Source organism: Cordyceps militaris (genome assembly GCF_000225605.1).
Source record: "Cordyceps militaris CM01 unplaced genomic scaffold CCM_S00001, whole genome shotgun sequence".
NCBI classification, from domain to species: domain Eukaryota; kingdom Fungi; phylum Ascomycota; class Sordariomycetes; order Hypocreales; family Cordycipitaceae; genus Cordyceps; species Cordyceps militaris.
In genome coordinates, this window is record NW_006271969.1 from 6065651 (window position 1) to 6085998 (window position 20348).

The 20348-nt window shown below is 57.1% G+C and overlaps 9 protein-coding genes across 9 annotated transcripts; 4 read left to right on the forward strand and 5 right to left on the reverse strand.

Moving 5' to 3' along the window:
* Positions 1 to 1066: 1066 nt before the first annotated feature.
* Positions 1067 to 2965, forward strand: CCM_01874 (aminotransferase; the record flags this gene model as incomplete). Its single annotated transcript, XM_006667028.1, has 5 exons — positions 1067 to 1304; positions 1391 to 1866; positions 1919 to 2282; positions 2370 to 2886; positions 2941 to 2965. 5 exons carry the CDS (start codon positions 1067 to 1069, stop codon positions 2963 to 2965), a joined length of 1620 nt encoding a protein of 539 aa, XP_006667091.1.
* Positions 2966 to 3843: 878 nt separating this feature from the next.
* On the forward strand, positions 3844 to 4818 carry CCM_01875 (von Willebrand factor, type A; the record flags this gene model as incomplete). Its single annotated transcript, XM_006667029.1, has 1 exon — positions 3844 to 4818. One exon carries the CDS (start codon positions 3844 to 3846, stop codon positions 4816 to 4818), a length of 975 nt encoding a protein of 324 aa, XP_006667092.1.
* A 558-nt stretch (positions 4819 to 5376) lies between these two features.
* Positions 5377 to 6823, reverse strand: CCM_01876 (peroxin 26; the record flags this gene model as incomplete). Its single annotated transcript, XM_006667030.1, has 2 exons — positions 5377 to 6151; positions 6336 to 6823. The coding sequence occupies 2 exons, from the start codon at positions 6821 to 6823 to the stop codon at positions 5377 to 5379; spliced, it is 1263 nt and encodes a 420-aa protein (XP_006667093.1).
* Positions 6824 to 8095: 1272 nt separating this feature from the next.
* On the reverse strand, positions 8096 to 9272 carry CCM_01877 (SET domain-containing protein, putative; the record flags this gene model as incomplete). Its single annotated transcript, XM_006667031.1, has 2 exons — positions 8096 to 9091; positions 9153 to 9272. The coding sequence occupies 2 exons, from the start codon at positions 9270 to 9272 to the stop codon at positions 8096 to 8098; spliced, it is 1116 nt and encodes a 371-aa protein (XP_006667094.1).
* Positions 9273 to 9770: 498 nt separating this feature from the next.
* Positions 9771 to 11449, reverse strand: CCM_01878 (Protein kinase-like domain; the record flags this gene model as incomplete). Its single annotated transcript, XM_006667032.1, has 2 exons — positions 9771 to 10469; positions 10535 to 11449. The coding sequence occupies 2 exons, from the start codon at positions 11447 to 11449 to the stop codon at positions 9771 to 9773; spliced, it is 1614 nt and encodes a 537-aa protein (XP_006667095.1).
* Positions 11450 to 13259: 1810 nt separating this feature from the next.
* CCM_01879 (DUF1212 domain membrane protein Prm10) lies at positions 13260 to 15992 on the forward strand (the record flags this gene model as incomplete). The annotated part of the gene is made up of 2 exons (XM_006667033.1): positions 13260 to 15264; positions 15316 to 15992. The coding sequence occupies 2 exons, from the start codon at positions 13260 to 13262 to the stop codon at positions 15990 to 15992; spliced, it is 2682 nt and encodes an 893-aa protein (XP_006667096.1).
* A 441-nt stretch (positions 15993 to 16433) lies between these two features.
* Positions 16434 to 17880, forward strand: CCM_01880 (DUF1682 domain protein; the record flags this gene model as incomplete). Its single annotated transcript, XM_006667034.1, has 2 exons — positions 16434 to 16500; positions 16592 to 17880. The coding sequence occupies 2 exons, from the start codon at positions 16434 to 16436 to the stop codon at positions 17878 to 17880; spliced, it is 1356 nt and encodes a 451-aa protein (XP_006667097.1).
* Positions 17881 to 18144: 264 nt separating this feature from the next.
* CCM_01881 (cell wall biogenesis protein Ecm15, putative) lies at positions 18145 to 18829 on the reverse strand (the record flags this gene model as incomplete). The annotated part of the gene is made up of 4 exons (XM_006667035.1): positions 18145 to 18214; positions 18298 to 18400; positions 18545 to 18671; positions 18767 to 18829. 4 exons carry the CDS (start codon positions 18827 to 18829, stop codon positions 18145 to 18147), a joined length of 363 nt encoding a protein of 120 aa, XP_006667098.1.
* Positions 18830 to 19226: 397 nt separating this feature from the next.
* CCM_01882 (PLC-like phosphodiesterase) lies at positions 19227 to 20348 on the reverse strand (the record flags this gene model as incomplete). Its single annotated transcript, XM_006667036.1, has 1 exon — positions 19227 to 20348. One exon carries the CDS (start codon positions 20346 to 20348, stop codon positions 19227 to 19229), a length of 1122 nt encoding a protein of 373 aa, XP_006667099.1.

Sequence of the window (20348 nt, forward strand, 5' to 3'; positions counted from 1 at the left end):
CGTTTGGAGCTCTCGGTGTAGGACTGTTGTTTGCGAGCCCGCGTTGTGGTTTAATGCCTCAAGCAAGAAGCAGCGTGATCAATTTCCGGATTAGCCCGACATGGACAATTAGAGCATGTTATATAGTCTCAGCCCCTTTTATGAGAGAGGAAGGAATACCGCAGCGTCCGGAGTCGCCGTGGGATGCACCCCAGCCTGGAGGACCGGCCCGCGGATTGGCGATCATTACTTTCATGCAGCTAGGGCAGCTAGGGCGGGTGTTGTCGAGCGGCGATCAGGTTTCCTTCACCGAGCCAAGGTAAATTTTCCGTTTCCAGTCTCGGATGCGCCGTGGCTGTTTTGAGGTGGGTTACGCATCGGGGAGCTGTACATTTGGGAGTATTAGCTTTGGCTGGAACGCTTGGATGTGGCGGAGAGGCTCACCCCAAATGCTTCTCTTGGTCCACCCAAAACGTGCCCCTCCCGTCGTCTTGATGGATCCTATCCTGGCTGTCCAACCAACCCCCGGCGTTGGAGCGTGCCGAATTTCCGAGGCTTTGTACGGGATGGTGTATTAGGTAGAGTGTGACTGGTATGGCAATCGAATGGCTGGTTTGCCGGTGTGTGTGTGTGCGTGCGTGCGTGTAAGAGGAGGGCTGGTGCTTGGGCTGTGTCATGCCATGGAACAAGACAAGAATAATAACAGCGCATGGCGGAGACGAGGGCCATCACTGGTTGGCACTTGGATTGGCAGCTGGCAACTTGCAGCTGGTAACAGCTCCCGTTTGACGTTTAGAGGGGCTCGCAGCTGGCAGCCACTTTGCCCGCCAGAAAAATTCAATAAATAAAATAGACCGCCCTCCCATCTTACACTCACGACGGGACCCTCACCAGCGCTTCTGTTTTTCATGACTCGATTCCCCTCTTCCTCCCTTTATTAACAAGCTTTTTTGACCTTGTTGCCTTTTCTTCTTCGCCATTGTCTTCGGGGTTATTTTTGACTCCATCACATCTTCTGCCCCCGTCTCTCCTCACCTACCCAACACTGACATTGCGTCGCCCAACAGCTCCCACTGCCATCGTCACCATGTTTAGCGGCCGCAAGTTCTCCTTTAACCGCCACACTGGCGCTCCCAAGCCCATGGCCAGACGCTTTTCCAATGCTGAACCTGGTACCAACGGTATGTTCTTTTTCCCTCAAAGTTACCTCCTCCCAAAACCCGACGTGGCTGCCCAGCCCGCCAAACTCTTCGACTCCCACATAAGCTACCCCGCCAAACCCCAAAGTAGCTTTGTCGCGGCCAGCGGCGACGATGCGACAACTCGTTGAGACAGCTACCTTTCAACTTCCAACACGCTCCAGTCATTTGAAAACCCTGCCGGAATCAAATGCTCATCGTCTCTCAAACAGAGGTCCAGTCCAAAGTCCACCGCCAGTTCCGCAATGCCCACGAAGGCCACATGCCCCATGCCGGCCTCGACGCCAGCCGCGCCTCCACCGGTGTCGTCTGGTGCACTGAGCGCGCCTGCGAGTTTGGTTTCTCGGAACATCCCGAAGAATGGGCCAACCTCGGCCAGGGTGCCCCCGAAGTCGAAGACGACATTGCCGGCTGCTTCCCCCGACCCAACACCATCGACATTTCCATGGCCGCCCGTGAGTACGGCCCCACCGCCGGTATTAAACCCCTCCGCGAGGCCGTTGCCAAACTCTACAACGAGGCGCACCGCAAGGGCAAGCAGAGCCAGTATACCTGGGAAAATGTTGCCATTGTCCCCGGTGGTCGTGCTGGTCTGATCCGTATCGCTGCCGTCCTCGGCACCTCATACCTGTCCTTTTTCTTGCCCGATTACACGGCTTACAATGAAATGCTGAGCCTGTTCAAGAACGTATGCCAACTGTCACTTCGCTCCTCACCAAAACCAGCGCTAACAATAATAGTTTGCTGCCATTCCAGTTCCCCTCTCTGAGGAGGATGGCTACCACATCCACCCCGACAAGATTGCCGAGGAAATCTCGCGAGGTACCTCCGTTATCCTCACCTCCAACCCCCGGAACCCGACCGGCCGTGTCGTCGCCAACCCCGAGCTTGCCGAAATTCAGGATATTTGCCGTGGCCGTGCCACTTTTATCAGCGACGAGTTTTACTCTGGCTACAACTACACCAGCAACTGCGACGGAACCACCATCTCTGCCGCCGAAAACGTTGAAGATGTCGACGAGGATGATGTCCTGATCCTCGACGGCCTTACCAAGCGATTCCGACTTCCCGGCTGGAGAATCGCCTGGATCATTGGTCCCAAGGGTATGTACAATGTCACATCTTGGCAAGACATTTTACTAACAGATGATAGAATACATTAGCGCGTCAGTAATACTAGCGTAGACACAGTTATCACGATACTAACAATTGTCTATAGTATTGGCTCTTGCGGAAGTTATCTTGACGGAGGTGCCAACCATGCCTTCCAGGAGGCTGCTGTGCAGTTCCTTGACCCTACGCTTGTCCAGGAGGAAATGGTTCACCTGCAGCGCCACTTCCGTGACAAGCGTGACTTTGTTGTCAAGCGCCTCCGCGAGATGGGCTTCGTCATCAAATACGTTCCCGACTCTACTTTCTACCTGTATGTTATGTCAACACCAACTTTGAAGTCAATATCGCGTACTAACTCGCGCAGCTGGCTGAACCTGGAGGGTCTGCCTGAGGCCATCTCGGACGGCCTCAACTTCTTCCAAGCCTGCCTGGAAGAAAAGGTCATTGTGGTGCCCGGCATCTTCTTTGATTTGAACCCGTCGCGTCGTCGTGATCTGTTTGACTCGCCCTGCCACCACTTTGTGCGATTCTCGTACGGGCCCAGAATGGACGTCCTTACCAAGGGCCTTGACAGCATCGAAAAGGTGGTCAACAAGTACGTTTGATAGACTTGCAGCCATCACTTCCGTGCGCTAACAGTAGTTTGCAGGTTCAAGAAGCCAGCTTCGTCGTAGACGAAATGGGACCACAGACGATGATGCAAGAGAATCACGAATCGATTCTATGGACAAATGAGTACATATTTTGAGTAGAATGACTCTTATTTACGCTGTCATATCCGGATAATATGAAGTCGTGTTTGAATGCTCTAAACGATGCAACCCTTATTGCCCATCGGAAGTCTCACCTACGCCTCAAAGTGTAGAAACACTGCCGCCTAGGTAGTACGCCAGCTGCCTAACTAGGTAGGTAAGTAGGCATCCGCGAGGCGGAAATAGTGGCAGACTGTAAAACCCTGCAGGAACCCATCGAACGTGTCAAGCTAAACAAATCGAAGTTTCCATTATCCACCAACGTACAGGCGCAAGGCACACACGGAGAGATCGGCCGCGATGCCCTAGGCACAGTCTTGGTTGGGGTGGCTGTGCTGGGCTGTGTGCCGCACTGTGATTGCGCACCTCTGACGGCCACCTGCAGCGACCAGGCAGTGACATGCAAGTATTATGTTGGTGTCTTAAAACGCACATTCAGTGCCAGTGTGACTGTGATGCCTGTCTTTCATACCCAAGTCGGGCGCGTAGGTGGAAAACAGGCTATGTATGGCAGCCTATGGCAGCCTATCACTCCAAGTTACACACAGAGATCAGAAGACAACACCAGGGGGCCAGGAGGTCGGTAGGCAACTGCGGATGAATGTCTTGTTCTTTGAGTATAAAAGATACTCGTTCCGTTGATATCCAGCATGTTTTTCACTCTTGACAAAGCAAACTGACCCAAGCCCTGACCCAAGCTTGGTCTCTCAGCGCACTCCCCCTCAACATCGACCGCCGACCAACTTGCACTTTTTGACAACCTCACTTTTTGACACCTTCACTTCCACCAACACGCCAGTATGAGCTCCGGCAAGAAATCGCGCTCTCCGTTCTCAGGGGAAGGCAGTCAGTCGCCATCTCTCCCTCATCTGCCCTTCAGCACCTCTGCTAACGTCCAACCAGGCTCGTCTGCCGTATTCGGCGATGTGCCTCCTGCGTACACGTCCCGGCTGGATCCCGACATCAGCCCGACGGCGCTCCTCGCCCAGCGGCCGTCGCGCGCCGTGCGGCCGCGCGAGTGCGACAACGACCAGTTTGCGCTTCTCGCCAACTACGACACGGTGGTCGTGATTGACGACTCGTCCTCGATGACGGAGAGCAACGGCCGCGGGCGCTCGCGCTGGGACGAGGTGGGGGACGCGATCCGCCAGATCGCCCGCGTGTGCACCAGGTACGACGCCGACGGCATCGACCTGTACTTCCTCAACCACCGGAGCGCGTCGCCCGCGCCGCCCGGCCGCGCCAGCGGCGGCTACTACAACGTCGGCACCGCCGAGCAGGTCACGGAGATCTTCGAGATTGTGTGGCCCTGCGGCATGACGCCCACGGGCGCGCGGCTGCAGGACATTCTCGGGCCGCACCTGGACTTGTGCGAGCGGGCCGGCGGCGGCGAAATGCCCAAGCCCGTCAACGTCATCGTCTTCACCGACGGCATCCCCACCGACGACCCGGCCGGCATCTTGTCGTCGGTCGTCCACAGGCTCGATCATGTCAAGGCGCCGCTGGCGCAGGTCGGCGTGCAGTTCTTCCAGGTCGGCAGGGACAAGGGCGCGCGCCGGGCGCTCATGAGTCTGGACGACGACCTCCGCAGCCGCAGCACCGGCAGGGACATTGTCGACGCCGTCACCTGGGACAGTGTCTTGGGGGAACGCAACGGGCTGACCGGATCGGGCGTCTTGAAGGTCGTGCTGGGTAGTGTCTCCAAGAGGCTGGACTGGCAGCCCATGGAAGGGAGGAAGAAGAAATTCTCCCTCCGGAGACTCGTTGGTTTCTAAAGGTTCTGAGGTGGGAAAGGGGGAGATATCTCTGGGTCAAACTTGAAGTTTGGTGCTTTTTCGGTCACTGAGGCTCTATAATACACCTGTGTTAAGATGGAATAAGCAAACTCGTTATGAAAATTTATTTACCTTGGCTTCTATTGATTTTTTGTCCCTTGTGCCATGGCAAATGTGCTCATTGAACCATGTTTATACTCGCAAGAGCACTCTCGAAAGTAGTTGGCCGGGCGATTGGGCAAACAAGTGACGACGGGCATTTGCTGCTGACGCCAGGAAATAGGCAAAACGCAAAGCAAGCAAAGATATTCAAAAAGGGTTATATTCTGATTTAATATGCAACTTGTGTTGTTTTCCTCGCGCGTAGTTCTTTGTACTCGGCAGAGTGGTTTGTTTGGTCATGAATAATACAAAGGAAAAGAAACGTGATAAAAAAAAATCTCCAACCAAAAAAGGGGAAACCCGCGATAAAACTCCGAAAAGGATGCAGTGGCAAAGATATATAAGTTGTATTTGTACAGTAGATGCACCAAGACTGGATCGCCTCGGGGGCTAGGCTCAGATGTAGCTGACCTTTGTGCCCATGCCAGCCGTGGCGGCAACCTTGGCCCAAGACGCACCGAGCATGCGCTGCAGGCGCTGTCGGAGGCCCTTGTGGCCGAGCATGACGAGCAGGCTGACGAGGAAGCCGAGCAGTCTCAGAACAATGACTGGATTGCTGTTGAGCGTCTGGGCGATTTGCTCCAGCGCCGTCTTCAAGCGGGTGAACACGGCGCTCGCACGCGCAGTGAGGGTGGGCGTCTGGCCAGGACCGCTTCTGCCAGCGCCGGGCCGAGAAGATATTGAGCCGGACGAGGATGGTCTGGGTGCTGCGCGTCGCGGGCTGGGGCTGGAGCTCGGACTCGACTCGACGCCATAGTCGGTCTCGCTCGTCGCTTTGCGGGCCTGTTGCTCGTCCTCGAGGCGCCGTCGCTCGCGCTCCTCGCCCGCTTCGCGCAGACGCCGGGCCTCGGCAATGTCCCTCCGCAACTGGTCTTCCTGGCGCTGGCGCTCCTCGCGCTCCTCGCGCTCCTTTTCCTGGTGCTCCTCCTGGAGGCTCTGCAGGGCCTGGAGGAAGGCCTCGCGCCGCTCGTCGTCGAGGACGGCGCTGACGCTGATGAACTCGCGCGCATAGTCCCACTCGTTGTTGCGGAGCAGGACGTGCAGCGTGTATAGCTCGAGAATCTTGACGCGGGCGGTGAGGTCGCGGGGCGTGTCGGTGCCGCTGGTGCCCTTGGCCGGCGAGGCGTAGCGGCCGCTCATGCGCGGCCCTGGGGAGCGACCCCCGTTGAGGCTGTTTCCGAAATCCAAGGTGGGCGCTGTGCATGTGGCGAGATATGTCTCTAATCTCTTCTGGTTCAGGGTCTGATTCTGAGCGTGGGCAAGCAGGAGGGTAGCTCTGTGTATTGACGGGCGGTTTATTGGTTAGCTCAGGCCGGAACTCGCAGAGGAGATGGTGGGCGCGCGGTGAAACTTACAGGTTGATGACCACTTCTGAGTCGACGTGGCCCTCGGACCCATGGTATCCATTCCTAACAATCTCCTCCCAGACTGTGCCGTCGCGGACCTTGGCGCACAACGCCCTCCATTCCTGGGTGCCAAAGGCGGCCTTGCCCTCCTCGGGCTCCATCTCCACAATGGCGTTGAGCGTGGTGAGGTAGAGACTCCACACCTTGACCCTCGTGGTGCGCGAGGCGCTCGATACCGGCGTGGGCTCGCCGTCGCCCTCGGCCGGCGGCGTGATGAGCGGCAGCAACGTGCTGAGGGCCTCGGGCAGGCGGCGCGTCAGGAACAGCGTCGAGGCCTGCCGGTACGTCTTGGAGATGTGGGACGTCTGGCGCTGCGCGGCGGGCGAGGAAAAGGACGACGACATGGCGGGCGAGAAGAGGGAGCGGCCAAAGGTGTCGCTGCTCTTGGCCGTCGCGGTCGGGCTGGGCGACGCGGCGTAGGCGCTGTCAAAGGACATGGTGGGCGGGACGAGGCGGCGACCTAGATGTTGGACATTCAATGCGCAGGCGGTCGAGTGCACCGGGAGCTCGCTATTCGTACGCGAGCGCGAACGCGGCGGAGCCTGGTGGTGGTGGTGGTGCTCGCCCAAAGGGAGAGAGAGACTCTTGCCGAGGGAGGCTGGTTGGGTAGTTTCGGCAGAAGCGGTAGATCGGGGATTTGGAGCGTTTATAGCAAACAAGCGATTGTTTGCAGGCCACGCATTTGGCAGAATGGCAGGGTGCACAATGACGAGGGGCAGAAAAGAAGGATGCACCGGTAAATGGGGAGGGAGAAAAAGAAGGAAGAGGAAATGTTGCTTCCCCAGCTTTGTTGAGGAGAAGCTCCGATTAGTACGGCCAAGGTGGTGGCATGGGACGGACACAGGCACTGGATCCGGGCGAACATGTGCTGGGGCGGGCTTTTCTCTAGGCGGCAAAGGAAGGCGGTGGGGACGGCTTTTTCGGTGCAAACGTTTTAGCCTCGGCAGGATGTTTCTAGGTGCAAATCTCAACGTGCCGGCCGCTGTAGTTCGTTTGTACTGTGCTCGCTTTTCATCACGGCTTTTGGTCTTCTAGCTTTACTTGTTATTCTATGTTCAAAGATGATTATTCATGTAAAAATAACTTTCATGTAAATAACTTCATGCCCGTGCCGAGAAACATGTATTGCTTGACCGCCTGGTTGCTCCGGCACTCGAGGTACACAATACAACTGCACTGGAGCGGGCCGGCCGAGGCCGCTACCAGAGAGAGCATATGCACAGGTGACAGGTGGTTGGCCGTTTGTGCAGGAGAACATGATGGATGGCCCGTGTTAGCGAGTGACTTGTGTTCCTGCTTTCTTTCTCACCATGGCTCAAGTACCGCTCCAACCTCCACTATCCAGCCTCGCTTACGACAGCGAACAACCCATCACCTGCCCACCCGCCGCACCGCACGGAGATTGGACTCCTCTTCTAGCAATGGCGCTGCCACATCAATGCGGCCCCCTCGGACGCGCTTCATCATTCGCATATGCATTCCAGTCGCGCCCATTGTTTCTCGCCATATGTTTACAATGCGAAATAGGATCGGCGACGCCTTGGAGCAGCATATCCGCTTGACAAGGGTGAGCAGAACAACACAGGCGTGTCGAGCAGCCACAATTCCGTGACAAAATCTGCCATGTATCATAAAGTCTTCTTTTCAGGATTCATGTCATAATTTGCAGCGCGCCAAGAGGAAGTTCTTGCGTGTACTAGGATAGCGACCTACTCCATCATCTTGCGCGCCACCTCGTCCATCTCATTCCACCTTTGCAATAACACGTCCATCTTGGCCGCGTTGGCACCGTCCCGCAGTTCCGTGATCCTGCGACGGTAGTCGTCGACCTGCCCTCGAACTTCTGCCAGGATCCCCGGCAGCATCGCGCGCGCCTCGGCCAGGCTCCCATGCGCGTCCTCCCCTCCCTCTTTCCAGTCATCCCATGCCGGCGCAGCGGTGCCCGTCAGCCCTCGCATCGCGGTCCAGACCGTGTCCGACGGCAGCCCCAAGTCGGCGCGCAGCATCCAGTCGCCCAGCAGGCCTCTCTGCAGCAGCGCGGCCTTGTGCTCCGCGGACAGCCTGGCCAGCAGCACCGCGTCCAGGCAGAGCTGGTCGTGGGGGTTGTCCTGCAGCATGAAGCCGTACTCGGCCAGCAGGAAGTCGTTGGAGTGCGCGCCGTACGACGTGTACAGCTCCTCGTCGGCCTCGTAGTCCCGGTCCGCCGTCACATCGTAGACCTCGGTCGAGAAGGCGACCGCGCAGCCCACCGACGCGTGGTTGAACATGTCGGCCACCGGCAGCAGCGCCAGCCGGTCGTGCCACGGGTACGGCAGCGTCTCGTCGACTTGGTAGTAGAAGGACCGCGTGCCGACGAGGAACCACGCGTACAGGTAGTCCTGCTCCGCGACGCTGGGGAAGCCCGCGTGGGCGTGGCTCCAGTCGCGCCGGAACCGTTGCTGCTGGGTGCGCAGCAGCTTTTTGGCCTCGGGCGGCAGGAGATCCTGCAGCGTCTCGGGCCAGAAGAACGGCGTGCTGCTCTCGAAATCGGCCAGAGACGGCACCAGCGTGCCCCAGGCGGCCACGTCCGGCGGATGGAGCAGGAGGTCTGCCGCCAGCAGCCCGTGGAGTGTCATGTTGGTTGGTGCCTTGCCCATGAGCGATTTTGGCAGCGTGTGCCGGCTTCGGATCGCCGGCGTGGGAACTGCAATGAGCACCTCTCCTTTCTGTAAGATTGTAAGCTGTTTGTTACTGGAAAGTCAACAGGCCAACGGCGCGGCTTCGTACGTGGATGTGGCGAGTGGCCACCATGCCCAGCCCACGACCTGGGATCCTGCTTGGGCGGACGCCATCGAGCACGACCCCTTGATCAGCCGCCCATTGCAATAGAGAATCAATTGTATCCATGTGAGATACTTGGTATCATAAGTGACTCATGGTCATTATATAGCCAGCTTTTTGTCACGTTGGGCGACAAAGCTGTCTGTTGTGGCTGGGGTAGATTCTCCTTTGTCTGCATCATCAGCCTGACAGGCTCGCGGCAGCACCCGCTGAACCCCGCCCGCCACACTAATAGGAGACGCCAATGTCGCGCAAGCTCAACTTGATTCAGACCGCTAGTGATCTATGCTCTTTCTGATGCGCCATCTTGTAACTATCCCGTTGTGTAACACTCGCAGCCTGGTTGGTACCTACAGACACAGCTGCATATACTGGACAAGTTGGACGAATGTGATGTACTGTAAGCAATACCTCCTCCCATGCTGTCCCCTATTTTGTTATAAAATACATTGATCCACCATTGATAAATAAACTATGTCTGATCCCTCGTCTTCTAAATAACCTCCCAATCAAAACTCCACCATGCTAAAAATGTACATCTATCAAGCCAGCACCGTTATATCGTTACACAATGGTGCTTTGTTGATACTGGCTTCTCCTTGGCGACCGCCTCAGTGACGCTGCTTCATCTTCATCGTCCTCGCGGGCCATGATGATGCTTTCTTCCCGCTCAATCATGGAATGCGTAGATCCGGCCAGCTGCGACTCGGCCATCCAGCCAGCCTCGACACCAAAGCAGACCACGTCTGCAGCGCAATTAAAGCACGGGACGTCATCGCCGGCATCAGGATTTAGATATTTCCACATTTCTTGTGTTGTGCAACGGAAACGTTGCAGCGCCTTCTTGTCGCCTTTGAAGTTCTTGACGAGGTACGAGTACAAGTATGCCAGCCACAACACATTGGTGTAGGGCGCAAAGACGTCCCATGACAGAGGTCCGTCGATTCCTTTCGCATACGGTGTAGCGTGCGCAGCGGGAGGCAGGCACACGCGATCTGCACGCAGCAGGAATGACCTCATCTGCCTGTACACGTTGCACTGTGGCGCATGTGTGCTTGTGAAGAAACTGAGGTCTCTTTCCAGATCATGTGCTACTGGGGCGGCATAGTCAATAGATAGATCCTCTGCTCTTGACAGACCATAGTCCAGAATTGTAATATCCAGGCCCGAGTAGCCATAAAATTGGCCTTGTGCATCAGTTGGCCGTGCTCGTGGCTCGTGAACTTGCCGGATACACAAATTGCTCTCGTGGAGATCTCGATGCTGTTTGATCGTCGTTAGCGCTTCTTTACTGCCGCAAAGGTGCAGTCGTTGATCGCATTACACACCTCAAACATGGCCAAATCCTCAGCTCGTCCGAGTGCCACCGCCACAAGAAAGAAAATGTCCCATAGCTGGCTCTCCGTCGTCAGCTTCCAGTCTTCGAGCGCAATGCCCGCATCACCAAGCTCCACGACGAGAAAGCGCGTATCCTCCAGATACCGGCTCGGAGAGGGGTAGAATTGCGCACGGCCTGGGTCCTGTCTCTTCATGCGTCGCTGAAAGACCTGATGCGTCTCCAAAAGCTGCCTGGTCGCCTTGCCTTGCACGACGTAGCGCTCCTTGTAGACGACGAACCCGGGAATGTCGGCGAGCCACTCGGAGATTTGCAGCTCGCCGTTGATGTCCTCTTCGGCGTGCGGCTCCTCGTCGACGAGCTTGGAACGCTCCTGCGCTTTTGTCTTGGCCTTGATAGGGGAGTGCAGGCGGATGACTTTGATGATGCTGGTGCCGCGGTCGTTGGTGACACGGTAGACCTCGGCGTAGGACGCCTCGGCGATCTTTTCTATGCGGTCACCGTGGGGGCATACATCCTCCCATGACAGAATCCGGAGAGTTGTTTCAGCGGAGCTGTCCTCTTCGTGTTTTCCCTCATCATCCGATGCAAAGTTGTCCTCGGTGTCGCTAGATGACGCTATTGTGATTTCGCGCTCATGAACCACTGGTGGCGCTTCTTGTTTGGCTTTCCTGCATGATTTGCTGCTGGATTTTGGTAGTTTCTCAACCTTGCTCTCTTCTTCTTGAATGCGGACCTCGGAGAGCTGCGCAGTCAAGTCGGCCACTGTCACAGGCTCAGACTCGTTTGGTTTGGCGGGTGCTTCTCTGGTGCCTGGCTTGCGCATCGGACTCTGCGGCAGCTCAGCAAAGAGCCTCTCGGCTTTTGAGGTCTTTGATTGCTTTCCATACGTGGCTTTTCGTGGCATTTTGCTGTTGTTGTGCGTTTAGCCAATGCAGCCATTTGGGTCACTTCAATACTCGACGTTGTGAAGCCATGTCGACGTTGTGCGTGTTGGCAGGGCAACCATCCTTACAGCGCGTCAGGCGCGACGCACTTGTGATTGAATCCACGACAGAATCTCGTCTTCCGAAAAAAATGTTCAAAGTTGTGGATGCTTGTCGGTGTGTTTTTCTTCTTTTTTTCCTTTTTCCAGATGGATCACATGAGAATTTGCAGTGGGAACTACATCTCCTGATGAAGGTCCTAGCGACAGCTCTTACACTCGCTTCAACATGACTAGGCGAATATAAAATGATCTTGGGCATCAATGGGGTGATAACTTCCAGGATCAAGTACCCCTTGCTTCTTCAATTATCCGACACCCTTGAAGATTTCTCAGGTGGTCCACATGACGATTTCGTTATTCTCCTGGATCCGTACAGGGTATGGGTATGAAATGCAGGCCGACACGACATGGGAGCAGCAAACATGCCAGGACAAAAAAGGGAGGAGCAGTCGAATGGTTGGGTTATAGTTAGTTAGTCAAGATGTGATGGAATCTAAAACATATATGATTCCATTGCGGTGGATATACCCCAGTCGGTGAATGAAAGCTGTTGGCTGACGACAGATGTTGGCCTACATATGGATGTACGGATACCAACAAGTCGAAAAGTGCTGATCATGACTGGTTCCGATGTTGGACGCCACAGGGCCACTAGCCATTATTACTGAGCTAACAACTGGTCAACCTGACTGGCTTTCCGGATGGTCCGTTAACGTGATCGGAAAGGCCCTGCGCGCCCCGCGTTGCATTTATTCGTTAGATTATGTGTGGACGTGCTGTTACGCTCGGCATTGTATTTACCGGGAGCTCACGTCAAGGGGCCGGACTTGGCAGGGCAGGGAATGAAGGCAACCGGCCGGCACCAACATGCTGTCATGACATATGACATATGATGAGTGGCGGCCACGTTCCAAACCATCCATCGCGGCAGCATTGACAGACCAACCAAAGCAAAGAAAGGCAGGCAGGCTGACGACGATGCTGCACGAATGTTTTTGTTCCAAGAATTACTATATCCACTTGACGTCAGCGTGCTTGCGTGGTGTCGTAGCAGAACAAGCCAAAGAGCAATGCACTATTATTAGTTAGTTGGTTATTATTATTTAGTTGGTTAGGTAAGTTCGTTACCTCGTTGTTCTCTCTGACTCGCCCATTGAGTCTCCACGTAACGGTCTCGACTTTCAGGGACCTTGCTGGAGCTTGGTCCACGATTGGAGATCCTGGCACCGTACCAGTCACCTGAAGCGCTGAAAAGTCTTTCTAGCGCTCGCTCCCGTTTACACGAGAACCCGCCTCGTCCTTGAGATGCGCCTCGTTCGTGTCCACCACCACTCTTGTTCCGCGACGGGCTGGCCGACCGGGGCAAACTCTCTCGGGCACCCGACGGGATTGCCCCAGCTCCTGTGGAATAGTGCTGTGGAAGCCGTGAAGCCTTTGATGGGCATCGTGGCCTGCAAGCTCCACCCGCTACGAATCGTGGACTAAATTTGTGGATTTTATAGAAGGCCTTGCCTTTGCCATGTCCGCGCTCGGCTTTGGATGCGAAAGGTGGAGGGGCCGAGTGAGTATTTAGTAAAAAGGTGCTGGCAGCACCCTTTGCAAGTTTTTCGTTGGTATCACTACTGCACAGTATTTTTTTGTATTTTTTTTCCTCCGAATTTACTTCTCAACCTCTTTGCTGTTGGTTGGTGTCTCTGCTGTCGCACCCCGGTTGCTGTCGTTTGCTGCCATGGAAGACTCAAGTACACCGGAGGACCCGGACCCAGGTTCTGACAGCCGGCCCAAGTACGAAGATTTTTCTCACCACCAACAAGTTTACGGCCATTGGCCCCCTGAAACAACCGTACCGCCAGAGACAACAACAACGTCTCAGAATGTCCAAGACTGGCCCAGACCGACGACAACCCCCGCTGGTGCCGACATTCCGTCCACCCCTCCATCGGCCGCCTCGCCAGATGCCGCTGTCGCCGCCGCTGTGAAGAAGGAAAAGGGCCGCGTGCGCTTCAACAGCACTGCCGGCGCCCACCTGCGACCGTCCATAACGCCCAGCGTGCCGCAGACGGGACCCGAGAGACGCAGCGCCCCGGTGCCCCCGCGTCCATCGGCCCTGCGCAACCACTCCTCGGGCTCCATCCCGACGACCGACTACTTTGCGAGGGAGGCCGCCGCAGCCACATCGGCGGCGGCGGCGGCGGCAGCGGCCAGCCACCAGGAAGCCATCAACGACCTGATAGAGGACTCGTCCGAGAAGCAAATATCAGCGGCCGCCGCCCAGGAGCGGGCCAAACAGGTGGCGGACAAGCTGCAGCGGGGGTCGCCCACGCCCTCGCGCAACTCGTTCGAGTCTCGCCCGGCCAGCGTCGACGGTGACTCAGAGCCACTCCCCTTTGGCGATGGCAGCATTCCTCTGCAAAACATGGGCGGCCACGCGCGCTCCGAGTCGGGCGAGGACCACTGGCGCCTCCTACAACAACTCGACGAGCCGCACCCCCAGACGCAAAACGACGAAGCATACGACCTCGTCCGCTCCCACACCATGCGCAGGCAGGAAAAAACCCCCGACGACATCACCGTGGTCGACCCCGAGGAGCAGGCAGCAGCGGCGGCGGCAGCGACGGCCAGCCACACCATCGAGGTGCACGATTGGAATGCTGGCGGGTACGACGGCGTGGTGTCGGTGCCCACGCCCAAGCACTACCGCGGCGGCGTGCTCTCGCAGCTGCTCAAGCTCTACAAGCCCTCCGAGGCGGGCGGCCACACGCGCCGCCCCGGCACGCAGCATCAGCGCAACATTTCGGCCTCGTCGGCCGGCCACACGTCGGGCTCCGAGTCGGGTCACACGACGCCGAGCCGGCGCAAGTGGTACGAGCAGAACCGGTCGCAGGACACGCTCGCCAATCTGATCGAGGCCTCGGCGCGGCTCGCCAACCCGAACCTCGGCCACCACGGCGGCGGCGACGGCGGCGGCGCGGGGTCGAGCTCGGCGGCGTCGCCCAAGAAGAAGCGGCCCAAGGCCAAGCGCGGGGGGCCCAGCAGCACGTCGCTCTTCCAGCACCACCACCACCAAAAGGAGGAGGCGCGCATCGCGGTGCACATTGCCGGCATCCTCGCGCGGCAGGGCTACATCATCAAGCTGTGCCGCGCGCTCATGCTGTACGGCGCCCCGACGCACCGCCTCGAGGAGTACCTGAGCATGTCGGCGCGCGTGCTCGAGATTGAGGGCCAGTTCCTGTACCTGCCGGGCTGCATGGTCGTGTCCTTTGACGACACGTCGACGCACACGACCGAGGTGCGCATCGTCCGCACCGTCCAGGGCATCGACCTCGGCAAGCTCAAGGACGTCCACCAGGTGTACAAGGAGGTCATGCACGACGTCATTGGCGTCGAGGAGGGCACGGAGCGCATCGAGGCCATTATTGCCGCCCGCGAAAAGTTTCACCCCTGGACGCGCGTGCTCATCTTTGGCCTGACGAGCGCCACCGCCGCGCCGTTCTCCTTCAAGGCGCGCTTCATCGACCTGCCCCTCGCCTTTTGCTTTGGCTGTCTGGTCGGAGCGCTGCAGCTGATTGTGGCCCCCAAGTCCAACATGTACAGCAACGTCTTTGAAGTCAGCGCAACGGTCCTGGTCAGCTTCATGGGCCGTGCCTTTGGTAGCATCTCCAACAGCAATCTCTTTTGTTTCTCTGCCATTACACAGGGCGGCATTGTCATGTTGCTGCCCGGCTACTCCGTTTGTAAGTCGTCTCTTCCACTACTACTCTGACTGTGATTCTAACCGTCGGTAGTGTGCTCTGCGCTCGAATTGCAGGCCCGTGCCATAGTGCCGGGATCCATCCGCATTGTCTACGCCATCATCTACTCTCTGCTCCTCGGGTTTGGCATCACCGTGGGTGCTTCGCTCTGGGGCATCTTTGACAGGAATGCCACCTCGGAGATACAGTGCACAGATCCCATGAGCCCCTACGTCGCCTTCACGTTTGTGCCCCTGTTCATCATCTGCATCAGCGTGCTCTACCAGGCCAAATGGCGTCAGATGCCCGTCATGGTCATCATTGCCTTTTCCGGCTACATTGTCAACTACTTTAGCAGCGTGCGCTTCGTTGCAAGCCCGCAGATTGCAAACACGCTCGGCGCTCTCTGCGTCGGCGTACTTGCCAACCTCTACTCGCGCATCCGGCACGGCGTCGCCGCAGCCACACTCATCCCGGCCATCTTCGTTCAGGTCCCGGGAGGATTGGCGGCGACGGGCGGCCTGCTGAGCGGCCTGAGAACGGCCAACATGCTCACCAACTCCAGCTCTACCGAGACACCAGGAGATTCGACCCATGCCATGAGCACGGTTGTGTTTGATGTGGCTGCCTCTATGATTCAGATTGCTATTGGCATTGCGGTTGGCCTGTTTCTCAGTGCGCTCTTGATCTACCCTCTCGGTAAGCGTCGGAGTGGTCTTTTCAGCTTCTAAAAGGCTGCAAGCTATGCTGAAAGTCTGTTTGCGCTCTTTGCACTCTTTGCTTTTTTACTCGTTCTTTTGGTCCTTTGCACTTTACGGTACCATTCGTCTTGCATTCTTTAGCTCGTGATCTTAAGCATAGCATATTGGTGGGTTCTTGGGAAAATTGTTTCAGTGGTCGTTGCCACAACGCGGCGTTAGATGGTCATGTGTTATATGTTTACCATTCATTCAGCACATTCCATTACAAAAGTAATTAATTCATTAGCCTTTACTGCCTTCACTTTATCATACCTGGACCTGTAACGAGCTGGGGAATGTGTGGAGCTGGGAAGGTCTTGGGGCAAGCTTGCACGCCATGCCTAATTTGGCGGCGCCGCCCAGTGGACAGCTTTGGCCCTAAACTTCTCAGCTCAACCGGTCTTCATCCCCCCGACATCCATCACAGCAGCCATGGCGGATATTTTGAAGAACATTCTCGGTCTGAAACAAGCCGCGGCCGGGACCAAGGGCGATGCCGGTAAGTAAACCACCTCTTCAACATTGGCATGGCAATTGCCTGTCAGGGCGGACTCGATGCAAACTCCGCAAACCCTCTCCTAGCCCAACAGGCTACCACGCGCACTCGTTCCCCAATCGAGCCCGCATCAAAAACGCACAGTCTAACGCAAGAGACTATTCAGACTTTGCCGACTTCGCCTCTGCTCCCGACCCAGCGCCGGCTGCCGCTGCCACCCTCGGTGGCGCGACGCCCCTCGCGACCGGCCGACCCTATACCAAGTGGTACAACGTCCATGAGCGCCACTCGCTGTCCGAGTTCAAGGTGGAGGGCGTCATCCTCCTCGTGACGGCCTTCATCTTCATCTTCCACTTCTTCGGCGCCGGGTCCAACCGGACCAAGGCCAGGAAGTGGATACGCGCCCACGCCGCCGCCCTGCAACACGAGTTTGCCCTCGTCGGCTTCGGCCGCGCGCCGACCGCCGACGTCGTCGTCAACCCCGACACCTTTCTCAAGGAGAAGTCGCTCTTTGAGTTTGCCAGCTACGCGACCGGCCGCCGAAACGTGGCCTTTTTGGACGTCAAGATTACCCTGACCAAAAAGTTCAACCCCCTCGTCTACCTCTTTGAGGCCGTCGGCAGCTTCCTCGTCGAGTCCTTGGGCCCCGCGCCCGAGGACCTCGTCGAGGTGCTCATCTACCCCTTTGACGGCAAGGAGGCCCTGACGGTGCCCCGGCGCCGCGGCCCCGACGAGGCCGAGCCCCAGGCCGACGGCAAGAGCCAGTTTGACGGCTTCGTCTGGGCCGTGGTCAACAAGACGCGCATGCAGCGTCTCCGCGACCAGCGCTACGACATCTCCCTGACGGCCACCAAGGACAACTCCAAGCTGCCCGAGTGGCTGACGGTCATGAGCGAGAGCGCCGAGGTCACCGACACGTTCCTGACGCCCGACCTCATCGCCGCCATTGTCGCGCTCGGCGACAACTTCCAGTACCTCGTCATCTCGGACCAGCCGACCGACAGCCCGACGACGCTCGACGAGACCACGCCCCGCAAGCGCCTGCATCTCAAGTACAGCCTGCCCGCCGACAACAACTACGACGCCTACGTGCCGCTCTTTGAGTACCTGCTCCGCTTGCCCGACCTGCTCGTGGCCCAGGCCCACTTCCGCCCCGAGGTGCTCAAGAAGATTCGCAGCGTCCGCGAGCAAAAGATTAACCAGATCAAAAAGGCGGCCGAGGAGGAGCGTGCCGAGGAGCGCGCTGCCGACAAGGACAAGGCCAAAAAGGCCAAGCGTGACGCCGAGCTCAAGGGCCTCGACGCCAAGGCGCAGAAGAAGTACCTCGAAAAGGAGCAGGCCAAGGAACAGCGCAAGGCCCAGAAGAAGATGACCATGCGATGAAGGGGGGATTCATTTGATTGGCAAAGGACACTGGGTCGTGTTGTGAGGCGGACAATGGGCTTCCATGGGACGGTCGGCCGAAACTGAGTGTGTTTGTGCTGGGTTTGGGGTAACAAAAGTTCATGTATTTGGGCTGGAGTGGTGTATCGTGTATCAAACTGTGTACTAAATGCAACAGAACCAAGTAAATATGCCTTTTGTGCATTTCCCGTGAAATTCCCAAGTGCTCTATATTATCTACATGTAGCTAGCTGTGACGACTGCCTAAACATCAGTAGCCAGGATATCGTTGACGCGCTTCACCTTGTCCTCTGCCGTTTGCTTCTTATCCGTCCTGTTGGCTACCGGTCAGCAAACGAATCAAAGCCCGAAACAGATGCAAGTGTCAAAGACGCAGGGGAGGGAGGGGGGCATTACCTCGATCCCACGCGCATGGACGATTGTACACGCAAAACGCCGCGACGATGAACAACGGTATGGGCCTTGCCGATGACGGCCATGACTTGGTCCCATGCCCCTTCTGTTTTTCCGTGTTTAGTGTGTTTACTCCTTGTCCTGTTTGTTCCAAACAAGAAAAAACCCATGCTCCCTTTTTGATGAAAAGTAAAACGAAAGGAGGATTGAAGAACAAAGAAATGCAAAACTTTCATAGCGCAGGACATACCGACAGTGGTACCGGCCGAGTGCATCGTGTACTTGAGCCCGCTGGCCTTGAGGACGCGCTGCACGTCGGCAACCTCTTCAGCGACGGAGATTTTTCCCGTGCCGACCTGTTCAGCGACAAAGAATGACTGTTAGCGGCACAGATTTATTTGTAACCTTTGTTTTGGCGGACATGGGGGACAAGGTAGTTATCAGTGAAAACAAAGGGCGCAAAAAAACGTACGGGAATCAGACAAAAGTCGGCGTAGCAGGCCGCTGGCGTCTCAATCGATGCGTAGTCCATCATTGTGTGAGGAGACGAGAGAATATATGATTGTTTGGCAGTACGTGGTTGAAGGCGGGATACTTTTGTCTCGTGCTTCTTCTGATGGGTGGCGATCTAGTTAGTTACCTGATACAAAAGTATCATTAGTTTTATTAGTTAGTCACGACAACGGGATCCCCACTTGGATGAACAAAGCTTTCGCGGCATTGTACAACGAAAGATGGCAAAAATTGATATAGATTTTTTTACGATGATGACCTATTTGTTTGCATCGATTGTGCTCTATTGTATTCCAATGTACCCGCAAAAAAACGAAACCATGAAAAACGCCCAAGTCATGATCCCCTACGCCATGCTAAATGCTCCGAAAAAAAAAACGACATCCTACATGTCTCATGCTATCCGTCTATAGGAATTCTTAGGCCAATAGGACCATGGCAGAGGCCAAAGAGACCAAAAGACCACCGCTGATGCCGTGGTAGCTCAAGGGAACACTCGAGGAGGTGGTGCCGATCTGGGCACTCACCGACGCTCGGCCGGTAATGTCGCTGAGACCATTGACGCGGTCGACGGCGGTAATGGGGTCCTCGACGTTCCAGAAGTCGACGAGGACAAAGTTGGGACGGGCGCCCCATTCCGAGTTGCACTGCTGGACGTGGCGGCCAAAGTTGCCGGCGGCGGCCGTGTTGGGGCTGTTGGTGACATTGATGGAGTCGACGTCGGGGATGAGGATGGTGCCGAGCAGGCGCTGATACTGGAAGTGGTTGACGAGGCTGAGGTAGTGGAGGGAGATGGCCGTCGTGGGCGACTTGTTGAGCGTGGCGGTGCTGGGACGGTCGAGGGTGCAGTTGAAGCCGGTGCCCTCGGTCACCTCGTACGGCGTCTCAAACATAAAGTCAAACTCGGGCAGCAGGTACGGGACCGAGGCGGAGTAGTCAAAGTCGGTGGCAAAGGCGACGAGGCGCGTGTTGTTGCTGATCATGGACTGTAGCGTGGGCCAGTTGGCCGTGGCCGAGGTCGCGGGCGGCGTGTAGGCCAGCTTGTCGAGGCCGGCCGCCGCAAAGTCGGCGCCGAGCGTGGCGGCCGTCGCCCTGTCGGCATTGACGAGCAGAATGGTGACGACGTCGTTGGCGTTGGCCTTGATCCAGGCGGCGATGAGGGCGAGCCAGTCGGTCAGGGGCCCGGCGTCGAGCAGGGCGCAGTCCGAGTGGCAGAGGTGCAGGGTGCCGTTCTTGTCGTGGACCTGGGCCTGGAGGAGGCGCACGCCGGCGTCGAGGGCAACCGTCGCGTTTTTGAACTGGTTGCCCGAGACCGAGTTGCCGGTGCTCGCATCGCGCAGAAAGGAGCTGTCGTGGGCGCCCATGTGCGTAATGTTGTTGTACCGGCGGCCGCAGAGCGTTGGTGAGTTGTTGCATGCCTTGGAGCTGGAGCTGGTGCTGGTGCTGGGTGAGGGGACGGCGGCGGTGGTGCTGCTAGCTGCACCGACAGCAGCTGCAGCGGCCATGATGCCGAGCAATGCTGTGCGAAGTAACGAGGGCAT